Source organism: Dermacentor andersoni, chromosome 3 (assembly GCF_023375885.2).
Source record: "Dermacentor andersoni chromosome 3, qqDerAnde1_hic_scaffold, whole genome shotgun sequence".
Lineage (NCBI taxonomy): Eukaryota > Metazoa > Arthropoda > Arachnida > Ixodida > Ixodidae > Dermacentor > Dermacentor andersoni.
Window position 1 is genome coordinate 14,718,635 of NC_092816.1, and position 21,995 is coordinate 14,740,629.

The following is a 21,995-nucleotide window of genomic DNA, read 5'->3' on the forward strand; positions in this document are numbered from 1 at the left end:
CCGACAAATCCACTGGCTAACTCCGTCAACTCCGTTGCAACCGCAGCTACCGGGCCAGAGCGTCCGCGGTTCTGCAGTCGGCAGTGCGCGCGCGCGTCCCGCATTGCTTGCTGGGATTGCACCCCGGCGCACCGCCGATTTTCTCGGTGCGAGGCGGGGCAGCAGAAAACCGCTCCAACAGGGTGCGCTTCCGGTGATCGAGGATGGTCGGTGCGCACCGGTGCGGTTGATCGAGGATGAAAGTGCGCACCAAGGCGCCCCGGTGCGCACCGGTGCGGGTGATCGAGGACGCTATAAGGAGAGGCCCTGACGTCACTCTTTGTGAAGCAAAAGTGAAGCCGGAATTTGGCGTTGCTCATGGCGATGCTCCGCCTTTTGGGCCACCCTCCTCGCTTGTTTACATCTTTCGCGAAACCACGCCGCGCTGCGCGTGGTGTCGCGCGCGGAGCGCGCGCGCTCGCGCAACATCTGGCAGAGCACGGTGCAGGTAACACAGCGCAACAAGACACGGTGACTAACGCAAACCCGCCCACTCAGCGCCTTTGCCACGGCCCGAAACCTACCAGAGCAACACGTGTGAGCGCTCATAAACCATAACAACGCCGCCATTGTGGCCCAAAAGGCGTGGCCATACAACAGAAAAAATAAAAAAGCAGCAAAAAAATGAGAACCTACTACGTCATTTCCGCCACACTTTTCTCCTAGCGCGCGGAGGGGGTAGGGCATCTCCTTAGTTTCCTTCCTCCGTGTGATTGGAGGATTGGTGAAAGAAAAGTATAGAGAAACGACAAAAGACGGAAATGTAAAAAAAGCCCAGATCAGATCAGAAAATTTGGGCGTGGTAGTTCATACTGTTTTTTTTTTTTTTTCATTGTTTAACCTGGGTAGGACATTAAGCAGTATAATAGCAAGAGCTTGGTGACGCAACCCACCGCCCCGTTCCAAAGGGGACGCTCATAACATCCATCCATCCATCCGAGAGTGTCATGACCGTGGTCATAGCAACGTGTGACAGCAACATGACAACGTAACCTAGTTAACCTGTCTACAGCATCGCGAACGCGATGTGTACCGCGCGGTTGTTCGCTTTCCAGGCAACTTCTTTGCTCTATAAGTTTTAAGAGCTTCCATAGCAGTGCGCGGACGTCTTGACGGAGAAGAAGACGTGCTTGATGATGCGTTACGTTATAAGCATAGCTGTACTCTTTTGCCTTGTTACTTTCGTTCGGACCATTCCTGTGACATCAAACGGAAGTCGCGCTCTTCCTGGATTAACCGGAGAAAGTGTTCGCGAGAAGGTTACTGACTACAACAAGAGTAGGTTTGCCAATATTAAACTTGCTCACCTCAATGCAAGCCTAATCAAGCCTCCGGACCACCTCGAAGGACTGCCTATGCAAAGGAACGGTAACCTGAATCCACAGTACCGAAAAGAAGTCTTACTGGGCACCGAGAGTTCAAAACAAGAAGGCGATGAATCCCTCTTACGAACCGTGTTTGCAAAGTTCGTACTTGCTGCTCATAGCTCAACTTCAAACTTTTTTCTGAATGCCCTAGTGCTGATTATGCGTTCGAATATCCTGCTATGTTTCTTTAGCAGCCATTTCAAGTGCACCAAAAACTGGTTTTCGCAGCATGTTCCAGCTGCGTTCTTGAGCTAGAAACTGCAGCAAGCTTCATGCTTCATAAAAGGAATACTGACAACAGCACGCGACTTTTCTTCTTTTTTGTTTTTCTTTCAGGGTTGACATCAATCATGATCGACAGGTGACCATTGCAGAACTGGAAAACTGGATTGCAGCGAAAGTTAAAGAGCATTACACTCAGGCTGTCAGGGACAACTTTTGGATATTCTCTGCACTTGACAAAAACCACGATGGTATATCTCCAGTGCATTTTCACTCTTATATCTTGATGATTACATTTTATCCGCATACTTTTCAGTGTTCCTTATTCCACTCATGCTCCCAGAGATATAAATATGTCACAAGGTTGGACTGGTTGCGAATACATCCAAAAACGCAGGTGGCGTAACTGTAGCAAGAATTAAGGTGGACCATCCTCAATACAGCTTCGTTCTGTCATTTGCAATGTTAAAAAAAAAAAAAGAAGGAAAACATACGTTCCCTGCACGATCCAAAAGTATGCAGCCGTAGTTTTACACAACTCAGCTGGTGTCACTTCAATTCTACTCTTTCAGGGCTAGTGTCTTGGGAGGAGTACCATGTGAACTTTATGATAGAAAAAGGCTTCGATGACAAATATGCCAAGAACCATCCAGAGGATCACAGGACTCTTGACAGAGATTGTAAGTACATACGTTTACCGTCTTCATTATTGTACTGTTTGTGCAGACGTCACTTGATGGGATTTATAACCACTTGATGCAATGTGGAAACCAGTGCAAGAATAAAATCCTGAAGATGACTCTTTGGTCTGTTTGTGCCCCGAAATGCATGACTTATCCTTGTAGCTGGACATGTCATTATACTGTATAATCCTTGGGATGGCACTCAAACTGGTGTTTACTGATGTTGTTTCCAGCATTAATTTTCATTGGAAGTTGTTCAGTGTATCTGTGTTTGATACTCTTTAGTCATTAATAATGAACAAAAAAGCGAGATTGAGCTTCTGCATGTCTCCCATGTTACACAAGACCAAAAGTCTAGGTTCCTCATTTCTTTGTACCATTTGCTGCATTATATTAATGTCATTTCTCGCATGTGATGTGTTAATGATGACTTTTCCCACACGTTAATATATATACCATGCAAGGACTTTATTACTTTGAGTGTGTAACGAAATTGGGAAGCACCCAACCTTTCTTTAGGTGAGAATATTGTTACGCGCTATTCCCGCGCACTGAAGCACACATCCTGCCAAGCATGGAAGAATGCGCCAGAAAGGTGGTGAAAGACGACGATCAGAGTAGCGCTCGTGTTGTTCTGCCATCTAGCCTGCAGCAGTCTCTCTCTGTATATATTTTGTAAATACAATTTCCTATCCCTTTTGGCTACTCTCATCCTCGTGACATTTTGGTGGAGGTGTGGGGTACCCACACGGTACAACGGAGCTCCGCAGCAGCCGACGCTTGGCTTTCTCCACGATGGCGGAAGAGGGGTCGGCGCCCACCGAGGTGACTGCAACGACAACAGTCGTCCTGGCTCAGCAAAAAGACCCAGGCACATTCTGCGGGACTGACAATGTCGACATTAAGGAGTGGCTGCCCCTGTACAAGCGTGCAAGTAAGAATAATCACTGGTAAGAGACGATCATGTTGGCAAACATATTATTTTACCTCAAAGGAACAGCAAAGGTGTTTGAAATAACAAAGACGAAATTGGGAGCTGGGATGCATGCAAGGAAAAGATGCATTCCTTGTTCAGCAATCTGCGGGTAGAAAGGCAGGAGCAAAGAAGGAGCTGGCATCTCGTGCGCAGACAGCGAGAGTCATACCTGACTTATATATAGGACATGCTTTCCCTTTGCCGCAAAGCCGACGACGGCATGACGGAGTCTGAGAAAGTGGGCCATGTGTTAAAGGGCATAGCAGATGATGCCTTCACTCTGCTAATCTGAAAAGACTGCGACACCATCGATGCCATCATACAAGAGTGCAAGCGTTTTGAGGCAACCAAAAGTCGGTGCATTGCCCATCATTTCGCTCGTCTTCTGAACACGGTATTAACGTGGTCATGCGAAGGCGTACCTGAGCCATCGGCGCCACTCACCGTAGAACATGTAAAGAAGATCATCCGATGTGAACTTGATGCTGTGTCTCCTGCTTCTACTTGTGGCCGTACCTGTAACCATAGCTCCCAGATGGTGCCACTAGTCCAAGCTGTTGTTCATCAGGAGCTCTCCAATGCTGGCCTGGACACTGTGTGCGCCGCAGTTCCTTACCAGCCGATTGTCCGCCGTCCTTCACTTTCGCACGCCCAAGGTCAAAGGCCACCATTCCGTACTCATAATCCAGCCGAGTGGAGGACTGCTGATGACCGTCCCATTTGCTTCAACTGCCATCGTATTGGACACATGGCCCGCCATTGTAACAGCCGGTGGCATTGGTATCAGGCACCCCATGGATACAACTGTCGCCCCGACATGGATCATAGCTGATTTCAGCCCTACCGTGCGCCTCCTCAAACCACCGGTGACGACGCTCCCTCCATGCCGTATCGTCGTTCACCATCCCCACGTGGTCACCAGTCCGTTCGCTGTTGTCTCGTCGCCAGTCATTTTGCTCGCCCCAATTCCGCCGCCCTGCGTCACCGATTGAACGACTCCCTTGGGAAAACTAGACGATGCAGCTCCCAGAAGTGATGATGCATCGACGACTCGCCTGCCAAATCCTCTGACCACACTGTAGACCAGAAGGAACCTGGTAGACGTTAAACTGGATGATGCAAATGTTGTTGCTCTAGTGGATACTGGGGCTTAGATATCAGTGATGAATTCGGAGCTTCGTCGCTGCCTTAAGAAGGTCCTAACACCACCCACAGTACCGTTCATTCGCGTCGCCGATGGTGAACGTTTCCTGTGCTAGGGATGTGCTGCGCTCGAATAAGTGGTGCTGATTGATCCACAAGCATACTACTTGCCGTGCTTAAGAAATGCTCCCATGAATTCATCCTCGGTATGAAATTTCAGTCTGCTCATTCTGCCCTTATTGACTGTGGAACCGGCTTGCTTCAGCTAGACCTACCATGCTACCATGACGCTCCTACTGCACGCCTACCGCACTTGTGCTCAGTGGATTACGTTCGTCTATCTGCTCAAGCCGTTATATATGTGAACTTGCGGTCTTTTTCTGCCATTCCCGATGGCGATTACATCTTGACCCCGATTGTTGACGTCTTATTTGCCAAAAATGTAGCTCTTCCTCACCCTTATTAGAGTTACTGATAATCGAATGTATCTACCCATATTGAACTTTAGCTGGTGCACGCAACTTATCTCAGGCGGCATGACCCTAGCCTACATCTCTTCTGTCGATGAGTGTGCCATTTTTGCATTCATCACTGACGCTTCTTTGTCCTCTGCCCCTTCCCCTTCCTCACACAATCTCGTCGACGGTAATATTGACAAGATGATTGCATCTGACCTCATTCCTGCTTAGACAGCCGATATATGGCAGATATTGAAGTCCTACCATGACATCTTTGACTTTAATGACCGTCCTTTGGGACAGACATCTGTGGTTACTCATAAGGTCAATACTGGGGATGCCAGGCTAATCAGACAACGTCCTTATTGCATGTCCTATGCCGAGCAAGAAGTGATACAGCATGAAGTCAACAAGATGCTCACCAAGGACGTCATTGAACCTTCATGCAGTCCATGGGCATCACTGGTCGTCCTAATCAAGAAGAAATATGGCAGCTGGCGCTTCTGCGTATACTACCGCCACTTAAACAAAGTAATGCACAAGGATGTCTACCCTCTGCCAGCGGATCGATGACACTGTCGACTGTCTACACGACTTTGCCTACTTCTCTTCTATCGACCTGAGGTCAGGATACTGGCAGAAATCCGTTGATGATCAAGACCATGAAAGCACCGCATTTGTTATGCCCTATGGACTTTACCAGCTTAAGGCAATCCCCTTTGGACTGTGTAATGCCCCAGCCACATTTGAAATGATGATGGACTCCCTCCTTCGTGGATACAAATGGTCAACATGCCTCTGTTACCTTGACAATGTCATCGTCTTCTCACTGACATTTGAAAACCACCTTAGCCGCTTGTCGGCAGTTCTTGGTTTTGCAGCAAGCAGGCCTTCAGCTCAACTCTGCCAAATGCCGTTTTGGCCGCCGCGAAATCACTGTGCTTGGCGACCTTGTGAGTGCTGAAGGCGTGCAACCTGACCTAGAAAAAATTGGCGTTGTCAAAGACTTCCCTATGCCACGTTCCACTAAAGACGTCCGGAGCTTGACGTCCGTAGCGCGAGTGCCTCGCACTGGTTTGGGCTGTCTGCAAGTTTCGGCCATACTTGTTTGGCCACACATTTTTGGTCATCACAGACCACCATGCGCTTTGCTGGTTGTCTTCCCTCAAAGGTCCCACTCAACGACTTGGTCACTGGGCACTGAAACTGCAAAAATACAGCTTTGATGTCACTTACAAGTCTGGCAGACTGCACCAGGATGCGGACTGCCTGTACCGTCATCCCGTGGATCCTCCTGACTTGTCAGCGCACGATTCGGACACCTATGTCTGGTATATCCGATTTAACCGACATACACAGCGAACAGCTATGCGACGCCAATTTGCGGTCAATTATCCACCCTCTGCGCTCTCATCACTCTGCCTCGTCCTTACAATTATTCGTGCTGCGTGACAGAATCTTATACAGTTGCAACACCAGCTCCGATGGCCCAGAGCCTCTACTGGTTGTTCCCGAAACACTCCGTTCCACTGTTCTTGAACAGCTTTATGATGCCCCAACCACTGGACATCTCAGAGCAACTCGCACGTACGATCGCGTTCGGCGTCTGTTCTTCTGGCCAGGCCTCCACCGCTCTGTGTGCCGATACGTTGCTGCTTGTGGGTCCTGCCAGCGCCACAAACATCCATCCTTGTCGCCAGCTGGTCCTCTTCAGCCCATAGACATTCCTGGTGTCCCATTCTACCGTGTCGGCCTTGATCTCATCGGGCCATTCCCAACATCTCTGACTGGGAACAAAGGGATTGCTGTAGCTACAGACTATGCGACATGATACGATATCACGCGGGCACTGCTGACAAGCTGTGCCACTGACATTGCAGAATTTCTGCTTTACGACGTTATTCTTCACCAGGGCGCTCCTTGACAGCTGCTGACCAACTGTGATCACTCATTTCTGTCCCAAATCGTCGATGACATTCTTCGTTCGTGTTTCGTACGTCACAAGCTAACCACTGCCTACCATCCGCAAACCAATGGGCTTACTGAGTGCCTCAACCGCACGCTGACCACAATGTTCTCCATGTACGTTTCCTCAGACCACCCTGATTGGGACAGCACCTTGCTTTATGTGACATTCGCCTATACAACTGGTCACGCCATGACACCGCCGGCTTTTCCCCCTTTTATCTCTTGTTTGGCCACCATCTCACATTGCCCTTCGAGACTCTTTTACCATCACCTGTGTACCCTGTTGCAGACTACGCCTGCGATGCAGCTTCTCGGGCCGCAATGGCTTGCCAGATTGCAAGGGATCGTCTTTATACCTCCCAGCTGTCCCAGAAGGCCCGCTCCGATCGCCATCACAGAGTAGTTAATTACTTTCCAGGCTCCTTGGTCCTCCTCTGGACGCCTTGCCGCCACGTTGGCTTGTCGTCCAAGCTTCTTTCCCACTACTCCAGGCCTTACAAGGTCCTATGCCAGATCACTGACATCACATACGAGATCGCTCCATTGGACAGTCGATCATCTGCCGCGTCCGCCACTGACATCGTGCACGTCTCCCGGCTTAAGCCCTATGTTGCCGAACACAATCCTACTGCTCCTTAAGTGCCAACACGGCACTCTCGCCGGCGGGGGTTCTATGTTACGTGCTATTCCCGTGCACTGAAGCACACATCCTGCCAAGCATGGAAGAATGTGCCAGAAAGATGGTGAAGTCGATGATGAGAGTAGCGCTCGTGTTGTTCTGCCATCTAGCCTACAGCCGTCTCTCTCTGTATCTATTTTGTAAATACAATTTCCTATCCCTTTTGGCTACTCATCCCCGTGGCAATATTTTAAGTGGCCTTAAATGATGAGCATCATATTAACTAGGTTGGTCGAGTACAATTTTGTAATTGCAATATGTCAGTCTCTTCATGAATGGAGACTTGATGTGCCAGAAAGTATGCAGAAACAAAAACCCAGTGTTGATATTGCCTTAATTCTGTCAACTCTCCGTGGTTTCATGGATTTTGGCAGCATTTGCTTGCATCTAGTTGTTTGTAGGTAATGAAAAATGACTACATTGTAATGTATGACTACAAATAGATGACTACAAAAAAGTCAGCTAAAAATTTGGTGAGCTATTTCTGCCCAAAGAGGGCCTAATATGGTAAAAATTCGCCAAATATATGCCATGGCAAGAATGCATAGGTTGGCAGTGTGGGAGAATACTCACTCACACTCACTCACTATAATTTTTCCAGGCCCCGTACTCACTCACGTTCACGCTCACACTCACAAGCACCCACTCATGCTCGCACTCACCTCCACTCACTTTCACTGGCACTCACTCGCACTCACACTCGCTTGCACTCACACTTACTGGTACTCATTTGCACTCGCACTCACCTCCACTCGCACTCACTGGCACTCACTCGAACTCGCACTCACCTCCACTCACACTCACTGGTACTCACTTGCACTCGTACTCACGCCTTTGAAATGAGTGTGAGTGAGTGCACTCATGAGTGAGTGCGCCGACCTATGCAAGAATGTCATCAAGTGTTGCTTGTACACATATTCAAAAGGAAAGATTGGCCCACATTTTCTGTACAGATAATTAGTATTTTATGCCTGTTAATAAATGCTAATAGGGTCCTTAAAAAGCACAGCCAAACAATTTTCATTGATTTAGTGCTTCTCTTTTGTCTCCCTTTAATGTGGTGGCTCTTTAGTTAGTGTCCCTTCAAATGAGCAAGAGTAAGACAGGAAAAAAAATCTGAGAACACTTATGTACTTCTTATGAGTTGTGAATGCTAAAGTATTAATGTCCAATTGAACGCCGCTGGGCAGTCCTAGTTATAAACTCCTTGCGGGCAAGCGAGCATGTTGAGATGCTTGGCGCATTTTGATTTGGCCTTACCGAGCCCCAGTTAGAACACAGGCGAGAGCTTGCGCAAACAAGGAACGCGTGGAAAACACTGGCTTTTGAGGGCGAGAGCAAGGGTGATTTGGCGTCACGGCGATGCCTCCTCCTCTCGCACAACACCTGGTGCACTACTGCGACAGCAGCTTTTGCCATTTGCCCGCTCTGCTTCGTTGAGGCACGCTTGTGCCGTGACGTCGCATCCAATGGGAACTCGTCAAGACATGCTCGTGACGTGACATCACAACCAATGGGAATTTAGGTGCCATTTTGCTGTTACAACCACCGAACGCCGGCTTTCTCGCTCAATGAGCCATTTGATGCTTTTGCATCAAAACAGTGCAGAATAGTGTTTAGTGTGTTAAAGCATTATTTCCAAATACTTCCCAGTTGTGCATACTATGTACAGTGCTTAGCATGCTCAACTGTACTTTATTCTGTCAAGAGTACAGCAACGATATTGCATAACTCAAGCGCATGCACTTCAAAAATTTTCTACAATATTAAGTATTTCAATTAGTAATTGCTGTAACCAGGTGCCTATATGTAAACTAAGTTACCCCTGAATGTCAATTAACATTGTATCACCTTGCATCTGTGATGGAAAAACCCGAAAGTATTTCCATGGCAGTAAACAGAAACAATGTCTTCTACATGTGTTTATATGGGCATGCCTAGACTCGTTGGAGAGCTTATTTTTCTTTTTTTCTTTTAATTTCAACAGGTTGCCATGTGGCCTCTGAGAGCAGATAAATGAAAGTGCCAGTGTGTTTCCGTAATCTAGTATGCCTAACTCTTCAGTTCAGCCAGTCCATAGATTCACTGCTCTTAGAATCTTGTCTCGCGTGGTTGTCATTCCTAGGCATAGCATGGCCCATGTTGAATGTCTGCAGTAGATACTTATGCAGACAGAACACTTAGGAAAACTCACAGGGTCATGAGTATTGGACCACTGGACCAGGTTATAGAAGTTGTAGGAGCTGCCAAAGCCTTAAGTAAGAGACTTCTTTCACCTATGAAAGTTTAAAGATAAGGAAGCAGACAGATTGAGGGATGAAAGTGCATGTGCCGCGTCAGGTCTTTAGTAAACTGGTAATTCTTGGCGTCTTAGAGCAGGGTTCTCAAACACAGTCTGCATGCAACCCGTGTGGCCATCTCAAGCCTTCAGCCTCCTTGCCATCAGCTGGGCATGCCACGTTGCATGCAGTCTGCGATGGTTAGTGTATAATATCTGTGGCCTACTGACTGCCTTGAATTTGAGACCCCTGTCCTAGAACAGTGCCCAGCTATTAGGTGCAATGTAATAGGGCCTCCAGGTCAGTTTTGACCTGCTGGTGTTACTTTGTTGTTCTTCACCAGAATATTAGCATGTGGGTATCGTTTTACTTCTCTCATTAGAATGTGCCTGCTGTGGCTGGTAATTTGAAATGGCAACTTCTTGCTTATTAGCAAAGCATTGTAGCTTCTGAGCCACTGTGACAAAAATTATTTGGAAGCTAAGAGTAATTAGAAAACTTGTGCACAACAGATAAATGGCGTTTCTTTACTACCAGTTTGTGCAGCACCAAAAAAGAAAAAGAAAAGCAAGGATCTCACAAAAGCTTTAGCTGTGGAGCAAATTTTTCCAAATGATTGTGAAAAAGAAAGTGCTCTTGAGTTAAATCCGTGAGGTAGTCTGCTTGCATAAACTTACAAATGATTGGCAAGCAGCATGTAGAACATTGAGTGTGCATGCACTGCACATATTTGATGTTCAAACATCATGTGATGATATATTTCTCTATACTCTATGGCTGCAGTGAAGGAGAAGATTCTACTTGACAAAGCTATGTGGTTTGAAGCAGCTAACTCTCACCCGGATGCATTGAACATTGATGAATTCCTTACCTTCCGGCACCCTGAGCACAGTCATATCTCACTAATCAAAATGGTGAATGACATCATCAGCAGCCTTGGTAAGCATTCGTTTCCAGATTGTGCATAATATTGCTGTGAAATTTGCTTTTCCTTTTCTGTATCTTGGCCATATAACTTTTCCACTGTTGTCATCTCATGCACGATGCAAAAGTATATAATTTCAGCGTGAAAACCTTTCATGCTGTCTGCCAAACAAAAAGGACCTTTCTAAGATCCAGAAAGATGCTGCCTTGCTTCTTTAAGAGGAAGCTTTAGCTTGGGTGCTGCTATTTAAATACATGTAAAAGGAGAATTCGTTTTTCTCGGTAACCACTGCACCAAATTTGACAAGGTTTGTTACATTTAAAATAAAAACTTCAAATCTAGTGACTGTTCATTTCGAATTTTTGATTTGGGTTGTCAATTTTTTATTAAACATTTGCAAAAATAGAAAATTTTCAGAAAACGAAATTATCAAGTTTACAACTGTGCAACTCAACAAGGAAAAATGATATCACAATTCTCTGAATTGCATCTGATAGTGCATCTAAAGCGGACAAAATTGATGTGTTACACATGAATCTAAAAAGTGTGGTAATATGTAAATACAGCTTTTGCAGAACCCTTGTAAATGACATAATAAATGCACATCAGATATAAATTGACAAATCAAATTTGTCTGCTTTGAATTATCAAATGAATGCCGTTTACAGAACCGCGATATCTGTACTTGATGCAGAGGTATTAACTTATAAACTTCGTTCATCTATTATTTTTGAATTTTTTAAAATCCCTTTCACAAGATTTAGGCCCTAAATCAAAATTCGGCATCCAACAGTCACTAGAATTTAACTTTCTCTCTCAAATGCAACAAATTTCATTAAAGTCGGTCCAGGGGTTATCTCGGAAAAGCGTTTTTTGTGTTTTACATGTATTTGAATAGGCCGCACCAGAGTTTGGCCCGAGCTAAAGCTTCCTCTTAAAGCATATTTCTATTTATTCTTAATTTTCTTTTTTTCTCTAGCAGCTTTCACTAAGCATTTTATTCCATGAAAACTTGTGTTCTGGATAGGGTCTACTTTAAGCACCTAGCAACATGAATAAAGTTTTTGCATTTGTGCTCAGAACTTCTTTCAATGCGAGATTGGCAGTTACCACATATATAATTGAAGTGGTAGCTGCATGGAATGTTTCTAACAAAAATTGACAGCTAATAAAGTATGTAGCTCTACTTACTGGGCCTTTTCTAGGCAGCACAAGGATCTTAAATGCAGACAAAAAATTCTAGCACGTCCATGCATTTTATTACTCTTTCGTTGTTACAAAATAGTTGTTGTTTGTGTGCATGTGCATGTGTGTATGGGTGGTTATAGCTTTGGTTGGCGACATCACAGGAATATACGAAATGGGTGCATCTTGATAACCCACCTTCAAGATGTTGCATAACTAAGAAATTTAGACATGCATACAGTAGCTTCTTCCCCTAACAGCATTGAGATTTCCCTGTGTTCACATAAAACCTGCATGTGCATCTGTAGAAAGCCTCTTTTTCACGATCACCTTTCTTCCTTAGATTTGTAGTTGAGGTGAACTTTACATAAGTAAATGGGCAAGCCACATTTGTGATGTTATTTTTTAAAATAATGAAGTGTGAGAAATTTGGCTGAATAAAAAATTGTACAGATGTTTCTCTTTCCATAAGAAAGAAGTTAAAGGGTTAATGTGTCTCCAAGGCACTGTGTAGTGCAGGTGCTATTTATTTGGAGGAGCTTTGGGAAGTGGACAACAGTCTCTTCTTGACAGGCCATGTTCATTGGCCTTCCAGATGAAAATGGAGATGAACAGCTTTCCGAGGAGGAGTTTTCTCAACTTGGACCTGATGAGATGAAACGCACCACAAAGGAAGAGTGGAAAAAGGAACGAATCCAGGAGTTTCGCCAGAATATCGACCTCAATGGAGATGGACAGGCCAGTCGACAAGAGTTGCTGGTATATTGGCGCATATTTCTCACACCAGATGTTTTAATGTAGCTTACGTAACAGTAAAGCACAACTGTTGAGTTTATGTGAAGTACAGTTAAACCTCGATATAACGAACTTTAATATAACGAAATTCTCAATATGACGAAGTATCTAACTTTTCATTACCTCTTGTTCACAGAACACCATGTAATTAGAACCTCAATATAACGAAGTGTGTTTGTATGCAATATTAATATAGCGAAATTTCGCTTCCGCAGCAAAGGAATGCCGAGACAGTAAACGGAAACTTCCGCGGCCACAGATGGTCAAATGATAGAATTGCAAGCAGCTGCTTGCAAACGCACCACTCAAATTGCACCCTGTGCGACAAGAGCGACCTCCGAAGTGAAGCCACATCATGTTCCATGTAAAGTCCAAGTGCGATAACATCCTATCGCGCCCCGCGCACTTTGTGCTTTAGGTGTGAGTGAAAGTGTGCGAGGATGAGAAAGAAAGATGGTGGTTTCATGCATGAGTGCCGCCTCCCCACGCGAGCAAAGGGAAAGAGGGGAGGGGAGCGAGCTGAGCTCGTGGTAATGCGATCAAGCGCGCGCGAGAGGCAGGGCGGAGATAAGTTGGCGCGTGTCGCGATTTCTGGCGCGCGTCTCGACCGCGCGTGGCCGTAAGCACGACTGAGCGTATACGCAGGTGCATACCCTGCTTTAGAGGTCATCCGCCGTGTGTGCAAAGAGGGCATGCCGAGACGGCGTGGCATCGTGTAAGCTGACTTCCCACGCGTTTACTATGGAAGGTTGCCCAGGGTGTCTACCAACCGGGAAAACCGGGAAAACCGGTAATTCTCAGGGATTTTCAGTAGTCTGGAAAAACTCAGGGAAAACTCAGGGAATTTGTGCCTCTATCAGGGAAAATTAGGTGTAATTTTATTGAAAGGGTCGAAAGTCGTGGTAATGCTGGCTCGAGTAACAGACAGGAATCGTAATGAATCGTCTTTGACGTCCTGTCGTCGGCTGGAGGTGCTACCAGTGTACAGTCCACGGGCGACTTTCCGGATTCCCGATAATTTGGACGGCTTCGCGGCACCACCACGTGCTGCATAGAGTCAATTTGTATCAGAACGTCTGAAATTTCGGATGCAACAACTCTTCGCCGTCCGATTTTCCGGATGTTTTGCCGTGACGGCAGGTCCGAAACGGCATTAACGCCACCACTGCTGCCATTTTGATTACCTCGCCGCCTCAAATCGGCGCTCTCGCACGCAGATCCACTGGCAGCCGTAGCCACCACTACGGCAACGCTAGGCCTAGCTCCTTCGACGTTCGCTATGAAGCTTCTTGACGTTGGGTGCCGTGTTTTTTATTCAAAGAATTCACTGCTGTCAGCAATGGCACGCACTCCGCCTTTGCGGTCTTCGCGATTGGCTTAGAAGTTTGGAAAGCACGGTGCGTTGCATAATGTCAGATCCCGAAAGTTAGCTTCTCCTTTGTACAGATATGTTACTTGGTGAAGCATACGCAAACGTATTGCAGTGAAGCATAACAAGCGTGCGAATGGGCTATTGCCGCGGGACACAGTATGTATTCCTTAATTAGACACGCGTGCACCCGGTATTTCCTGTCAGAGCACGAGCACCGATATGCCTAATACGTGTACAGACAGGCCTTCAGAGCGTTTTCGAATGTGCCTGTGGCGGTTTGAGCCTTTAAGGGCAGTAATGGACGTGCATTTATTTTTTTCCAACTGGGCAAGTTTTCGGACGTTTTCGCGGTCCCTAAGGAGTTCGAAAACTCGGACGTGGACTGTGACTTTGACCAAGAAGATGCTTCAAATGGTCCGTGGGGCGAACGAGTAGTGGAAGGAGTACAAGTACAGAAAGGGCCAACGCATTGAGGCATGAACGGGAACGGAAGCATGCTGCCGCCATTTTGAAGGAGCTTTAGCTCAAAAACAAAGTGTTAGCTGATGCCGAGATGCAAGTGTCCCTCATCCAAGCCAAAATAAACTCTTTAAATAGGTGAAACACAACACTGAGGCGTGGTGCGCGAGCTGAGAGTATGTCAGAACAGTTGAGGTTGACTTACGAGCTGTTGAGAGAGAATCTCAATTGTGACAAAGTTCGGGCCTCATACCACTGAGCTTGCTATCAGTTGATGCAAATAGCCCATATTCGAAAATATTTGCTTTTGTATGCATGTCCTTTTTTATTCGTATTTGAAAATGTCCGACTCGATTTGCAATTTTTTTCGAAGAGATTTTATTTGCTGTGCATTTTACTAACTTCTCCCTTCTCTTCTCTTTTCGAATAACATAAATCCTTAGTATTCAAATTGGATTAAGTCGTTCTTTAAAATTTTTTATTTCATATGCTTACTAGAGAGTGACAGCACCGGGCGATATGGTTTCAGCTTGGCTTGACAAAAAACATAGCTGTGCATCACTCAGGGAATTTTGCAAAGGCACTCAGGGAAAACCTGGAAAACTCAGGGAACTTGGAAATGTTAACTTGGTAGACACCCTGGTTGCGTAATCTTGAATTTCAGTGACCCGTTGGAGTGAGAGGCAGATGGGGCAGCGCTTTTCATGATAGTGTCATCCCAGTACCGACGACTCTATCAGCCGCGGGGGCAGAGTGCATGCGAAAACGTGGCTGGCTTCGCTTAATTCGTACCGCCTATGCGAAGATATTGTCGACGTGGCATGAAACTATGGCCCTTTAAAGGCGCCCTGAAACACTTTTCTATCTACTCGTAGAATAACATCACTATTAAATTACGTCGCCTCATGAATCTCCTGCCACAAAAAATTTCTGAATCCTTCAAGCACAAGCGAAGACGTAGTTATCGGAGCTATCAGCGACTTTCTGTCGCCTTCATTTGCACTACTGCTCTGGAAGCTACACAGGGAGACTGCCAAAGGGAGCAAGGGAGCAATGCCCCCCTGGCCCCACCCAAAGGCTGAATGCGAGATGGCTCATGGCGGCACCCTGTGGTGGCTGCGATATCTATGCTACGCTTTTCATCTTGGAGGCCATGCATAGCAGATGCACCAACACGCAACTGTCGTGTTCAGACTGGCAGTACAAAGATGAAATGGTAGAATGCACACATATTTTTCATTTAACTCAAGTGAGCAGTAATTTTATTACTGAGAATGTTCTCACGATCCCGAAATCAGCCAATAGCTGTTGTGGGTTCAGGGGGACGACGCTGCAGGCGGACAGCATGCAGCTGTCTCCACAGCTGAGTTGAATTGCAGCCAGTTGCAAGCTTGTCAGCCAAAAGACAAGAATGCATTGGGAGAACCATAGTTTAACTACAGCTGTAGACGGGCTAGATGGTGCATTACAGATCGACGGAAAATAAGCGACATGAGTTGGCGCCTGTCCTGTGTCTTTCTCAGCTGTTCATGTGTGTCTTCCTGTGTGCTTATTTTCCGTCAATCTTGGAGAACCATGCTTCTCGCAAGCGGTGAAGGTATAATGGTTTGAGAGGAAACAGGAAGAGTTGGCGCTATGACCAAAGAAAGGAGAAAGGAGGGAAAGGGGTGCCCCCACCACTACACAGCAAGGCTCGAAAGGCAGCGGGAGTGGTGAAAGGTGCCTTCTCCATGCTACCCTCCGTAGCGCACGCGTGATTATCACATGATAACCGCGCACGGCTGCTCCAAAAATATCAGAATGTGTGTTCATTTCCACATGCTGCATGACAACATTGCGAAAGAGAGAGCACGCGATTTTTCACTGCTTTCGACACAATATTATATTCCCTGCTGCATGCAGTGCAATAATATTTGGCTCACATGTTCATAAGAGCCTCGTTAACAGATTGGCAACATTCTTTTTTACTATGTTCAAAAGGTTTTCAGCACCCCTTTAATAGTAACAGCAGGCTTTTGTCTGCCTTGATTGAGAAACCTGTACAGCTCCTTAAAGCGCTGCTCACAAGGCCACATTGGAAATTTGTGGTTACTCATTGGAAGTTGCGAGGTGCTGTTGAGGGGCATTGTACCACTAGAATTTTTTTCAAATTGGTTCTTTATTAGACAAGATAAAAGATAATGGAATGTTGCATTACTATGCAGCCAGAAGGCAAGCTTCACTGCCAACATAGACACTCTCACCTTATGCCGATTAGCGTCCGCAAGCAACATTTCTTCTTTTCATTCTGTCACACCATAGCCAAGGGACCCCATCATATCTGCATCACGAGCCTTGCTGTCTTTTCTTTCTTTCTTCCTTTCTTTTTTGCTGTGTGGCCCACTTTCAGTGGCAGTAGTGTTGTGTATTCTGTATTGAATGATTTACTAAAGTCAAGTGCCATAATCGATGACATTGCAGACGGTGCGTCTTATGTAGAGGCATTGGCACATGTGACCATTACTCTCTGACTGAAGCAGAGCTCTCTTAAGAGGATGGGTGTGCTGACCCTCACGTCTTATGTAGAGGCATTGGTGCATGTGACCATTACTCTCTGACTGAAGCATAGCTCTCTTAAGAGGATGGGTTTGCTGACCTTCACTTGAAATTTCAGTGGCTTTCATGCCGCACAGCCATTTGATACTTCGTATACGTGACAACTACTGCATGATCTATGCACTGCTCTTGTCTGTTACCAGAGGCCAAACCTAGAGTGGGTCCTTTTAACCATTTGGTATTAAAACCCCGGATTTCTTCAATTCGCCTACGTCACTGTGAACCAGTTCATGACAGGGCTTCAGCGGTGCAAGCACAATGAGACACTCAAAACAAATGCTGATGTGCAGACGCAGTGCAGGCATTGTGTTTGTACCCCTAATGTGCACCATCTGCATAAGTGTAAGAAGCCCCAAAACGGCAGGTATATATATCGACTTCTGAGGTTTGATTTTAAGAATACCAGAAAGCAGTATAGATCATACAATGATCGGGCAAGGAGTGCCATGCAACATTTTTAAACTTGTGCCTTTGCTGGCCGCATACGCAGGCAATTTTTTTCACTCATTTGATCTCTCAGCAAGGGCAATAAAAATGCCAGAAAACTACCCGTGCTGAAAATTGACAGACTGTTTAATCTGAAATAGTACATGGTTTGATCAGCACAAATGGTTGAATTGAGGGCAATGGTGTGCGACATAACACATCTCACATTGCATAGAGGGAGCGGACATGTACAGTTAGGGTTTCAAAAGCACTTATGGCCATGACCTGCTTGTCTGCTGCGCAGTCGGTATCGGGAAAGTGCAGAAAAATCATGAACCAACCTAGCACCTTTTGAAGCTAACAGCGTGGTTCAGAGTACACCATTGCTGCACTGGTTAAACGAATGCTAGGGTGCAGCATTTCTTGATTCAGTTCAAGCGGTGCAGGCATATCGGAACAGACCTCCCTCGACTTGGCCGAGTGCCATATTTACTTTACCTTACAAATGTGATCGTTTGAATGTTTGAATGTGAATGTTTATTATACTTTTGCCCACAAGAACACTATACTCAAAGCTGTGTAAATATGAAAATAACACTTCACAGCATGCATTTTTTGTGTGTGTCGTCTCAGGTGAGTGTCTCACTTTTGAATGCAAACATGATGGAAGTGGCCATCGGTATAATGAGCCAAGTTTCAGAGTCTTTTTTTTCCTCTGCAGATGTACAATGATCCTGAGAACCCTATTCATGCAAGAAGTGAAGCACGAGAACTGGTTCAGCAGGCTGACAGCAACGGGGACAACCAGTTAAGCCTGGAAGAGGTTCTTTCCCAAAAGGATGTGTTTCTTGGAAGCAAGATGGTGAATACAGCCAAGAATATCCACGACGAATTTTGATGACTGCTGCCTCAATTCTTCAGGCTTCCAACGCCAAAAGCTACACTTCTGAAAACTGGGGGCATATGGTCACCACACACATGTGCCGAGGGGATTGTTCCTTTTGTTCGGTGCATAGAATGTACGACGCTGTCTGGTCGTGAATTTTATTATCAGCAGTGCACAAATGTTTTTGGCACTGTGGCATCTGGGGCTCTTGATAGAAGTGTGGCCTTTCAGCATTATTTCAACTTCATAGAAATATCGAGTGCATTCACCAGTATGTGCAAATTTGTAAGTAATAAGTGGTGAAGAGTGGTAATTGTATGCTTGTCGGAAATTGTATGTATTTCACCTTTGGTGGTCAGTAGTGCACCTCATGTGCTCTCCTGGCCTTTGACTTTCAGTTATGTATGTACAGGGACTGTGTGACATCTGCAAAGACATCTGCAAAGCCTGTAACCATAGATAATTATGGCTGTCAGTGATACATTAAATAGGAGGTTAAGTACAGATATAAGAAATTATGGTTGCCATTCCATTAAAACAATATTCAACATCCACTAGTGTCCACTAAGTCCTCTTGCAAAAATCTACTAAAAGATGAGCTCGGAAAATTGTTCAAAATTTTGCAATATCTCCTAAATGTGCATGCTTTCTGCCAAACGGGCTAAAACTGTACTATGGCTAGTGGAATATCACTAAAATGGCAGCATTGCATGGGCATGACCTCATTGCATACAAAAAGGGCTCCATACCCTCCACTCTAAATTGTATCCGCATACTGCACTGCAAATGCAACTGAGCCTCATTTCAATTTGAGAATGCCATTGTTATGTCCAATACTCATTATAATCATACATGCATTGCATGCTAACATCTGCAAAATCATACTTGACTTACTTCGTTGTATTCATTTTCTATCTAACTTCTCTGTTCTAAAATGCCTGCACTTTGGACACAATTGTGGTAAAATTTAAATAAAGTGATGATTTGGGTTAAGTGATTACATTGTAATGAAGGTTTACAGTAAGGGAGTCTGAACAAACAAACAAAATGAAAGTAATGTGTTAGTTTGTAACACCGTGGTTATGCCCTTCAGTGCTAGTGCCACCTTCACACTATTTAAAAGTGCAGTTATGATGGCAAACGAGTGATTTTCGTAATTAAAATATTTTGCAGAATAGATAATAAGCAGTTTTGTGCATTGTCTGTGATTGGGGCACAAGGTTTTTTTCACACAGTCCCTGTGTCAGGGAAGTCATATTGAACAGCGACAAAGATTGCACAAACTGTCGTGCGATAGCAAAGCCGTCAGATGCATTATGCCACATTCGGTGGCTTGAAGTGAATGTGTGCATACTTCGTAGTTCTGCATATTTCTATGTAATATTTTTTAAGGATTGCTTTTTCTCGCTTGAGAAAATTTTATTTTTCGCATTTAACCTCCAACTGAACTGTTGGTGGTCATTCTTGTTGCAATGTTATTACAGCTGTAGTGCTTTCTTCTACTTAATCCACAATTTATTTTCTTATGAAAGCTCACCTTCAGTTATACTAGAACAAATGCGTACTAATTGTTAGTACTTAAGCCTACGAATTGTGCATAAGTGAAACTGCTAGCATAAATGTTTTTTGTTTGGTCAGAATGTCAGCCCAATTTGCTACTGATGCTAGGTCAGTTTATGAAAAATAAACACAAAAGACTGCGTGAGCTGAAGGCAGAGCAAAAATATTTGCTCAGTTGTGCTGCAGTATCTTACTAATTGCACAAGGTGTGCATTGCTGCATGTTGCAATACTGCTTCCAAAATCTTCCTGAATTGACAAAATAATATATATATATATAATCTTTTACTTTTTGGAAGTGTCTGTCAAGATTGTAGCATTTGAATGTGTAGTTCCAAAACAGATATCCTATAGATTGAATAAGAGCAATATGTAATGCCATAATGTTTTTTACTGTGATACCTGTACAGAAAAGCACATGAATCTGTGATAGTAGCAACAAAGCAGACACCCCAACGTAGCACCATATGGTTTTCAGGTGCAACGCTTTCTTTTTCTACAGTAGCACATTTAAAGTGTGCTTGCATTATTACTTCCTTTTCACAATATTTGATGTTGGTTGTCACTCATAGTTATTGCATGTACATTTTTACAGGTTTTATGCACCAGCTCTGCTGCCTCTAACACTTATGCTGTACTAGCCACAAATTTGTACTGTACGAGTTTTGTTATTCATTGAATTCAGCAAGTGGTGTTTTACTGAAGTTTCTATTGTATTTGCAGTAACATGTCACCTGCTACAGCTGCAATCAGCTTTTGCAGGAGAGTCAAACACTCTTCTGCAAAAAAGAAATAACAAAATAAAATAAATAAATGAAATTCGCAAATGCAAATGAAAGTAAGCATTGGCTAATTCGTTCCCCTTTACAACTCTGAATGGGCTCAAATGTCAAGACATCTAGTATGCTGTCTATTGTTTGTTGCATGAATAACTGACACTGCAATCGTTCAATGCCACAGGAATGATGGGAAGTACAGGCCTCAGATTGGCTCTTGATTTGTGTGCTGTGATATGCATTCTTCAAGTTTTATTGTCTTCTTCCTATTTTCGAAGATTTGTTTTTAAGCTTTATAGTTCTGTGCTATCGCCATAAAGTTATTCAGATCTTGTGTATTCCAATTTGCATACCTACTTTCTCACCCAAATGCAACGATGCAATATACATATGGAGTAGTGCTACCATTGGGAGCGGACATTATTTACTGAGCAGATTATCAGTTTAGTAAACTTACAACCTTGCAGCTTTATGGTGGCTTAATCATGCTTTCTGGTGAATTTCGTATAAAAAGTATAATATACAGTTTTAGTAATGCATCATGTTTTTGTTGCCAAATAGGGCATTTATGCTGACATCAACTGAGCAGGGCTTTAATTTCTCGTTTTCATGGTGACCAGTGAAAATTGGAACACTTAAAACACATTTGCCTTGTCCATTCAGATCATCATGCTCCAGAACACAGTGCTTACAGATGATCTTACCTTTGTTCTGGCAGTGTAACCGAGTGTGATTCCAGCAGCTACAACAAATTCTATTATGAATGCAACGTCTGCTTCAAATGTGCTGTGGGCTTTTCATGTTCAGGAGGGAAGCAGTGCTACTGCGTTCGCTTTAAACCTTCGACTGCTCTGGCAAGCTACTGAATGTTTGGCTGAATGTTCCAACCAAAGGTGAAGCGTGGCAAGCACCACTCAAATGTATCATTACAAGTTGTATGGCCCATGCTGTTTGACCCTTCTTTTAAATCAAACCAATTTTACATGCTCTGCAGGCTTAAATTTAATAGAAGTTGACCATGTATGAACATAGCGCTTTCTTTAACTTTGCTTATAGCTGCTACTAGTAGGGATCCTGGCTGTGCAGTGTGGCTGCGTTTTCCACTCTCATCAGTGTCCTTCCATCTCCGTGCTTGTACGGTTCATCTGGATCCTAATCCTAAAAGAACCAGAAACATGCAGCTTTCGAACATGTTCAATGAGG

At 44.7% G+C, this 21,995-nt stretch overlaps 1 protein-coding gene across 1 annotated transcript; it reads left to right on the plus strand.

Moving 5' to 3' along the window:
• The first annotated feature begins 769 nt into the window (after nt 1–769).
• myd (stromal cell derived factor mayday) lies at nt 770–21,130 on the plus strand. The gene is made up of 6 exons (XM_050169727.3): nt 770–1,504; nt 1,743–1,879; nt 2,201–2,308; nt 10,598–10,753; nt 12,520–12,683; nt 18,293–21,130. The coding sequence occupies exons 1-6, from the start codon at nt 1,173–1,175 to the stop codon at nt 18,467–18,469; spliced, it is 1,074 nt and encodes a 357-aa protein (XP_050025684.1). The 5' UTR covers nt 770–1,172; the 3' UTR covers nt 18,470–21,130.
• The last annotated feature ends 865 nt before the right edge of the window (nt 21,131–21,995 follow it).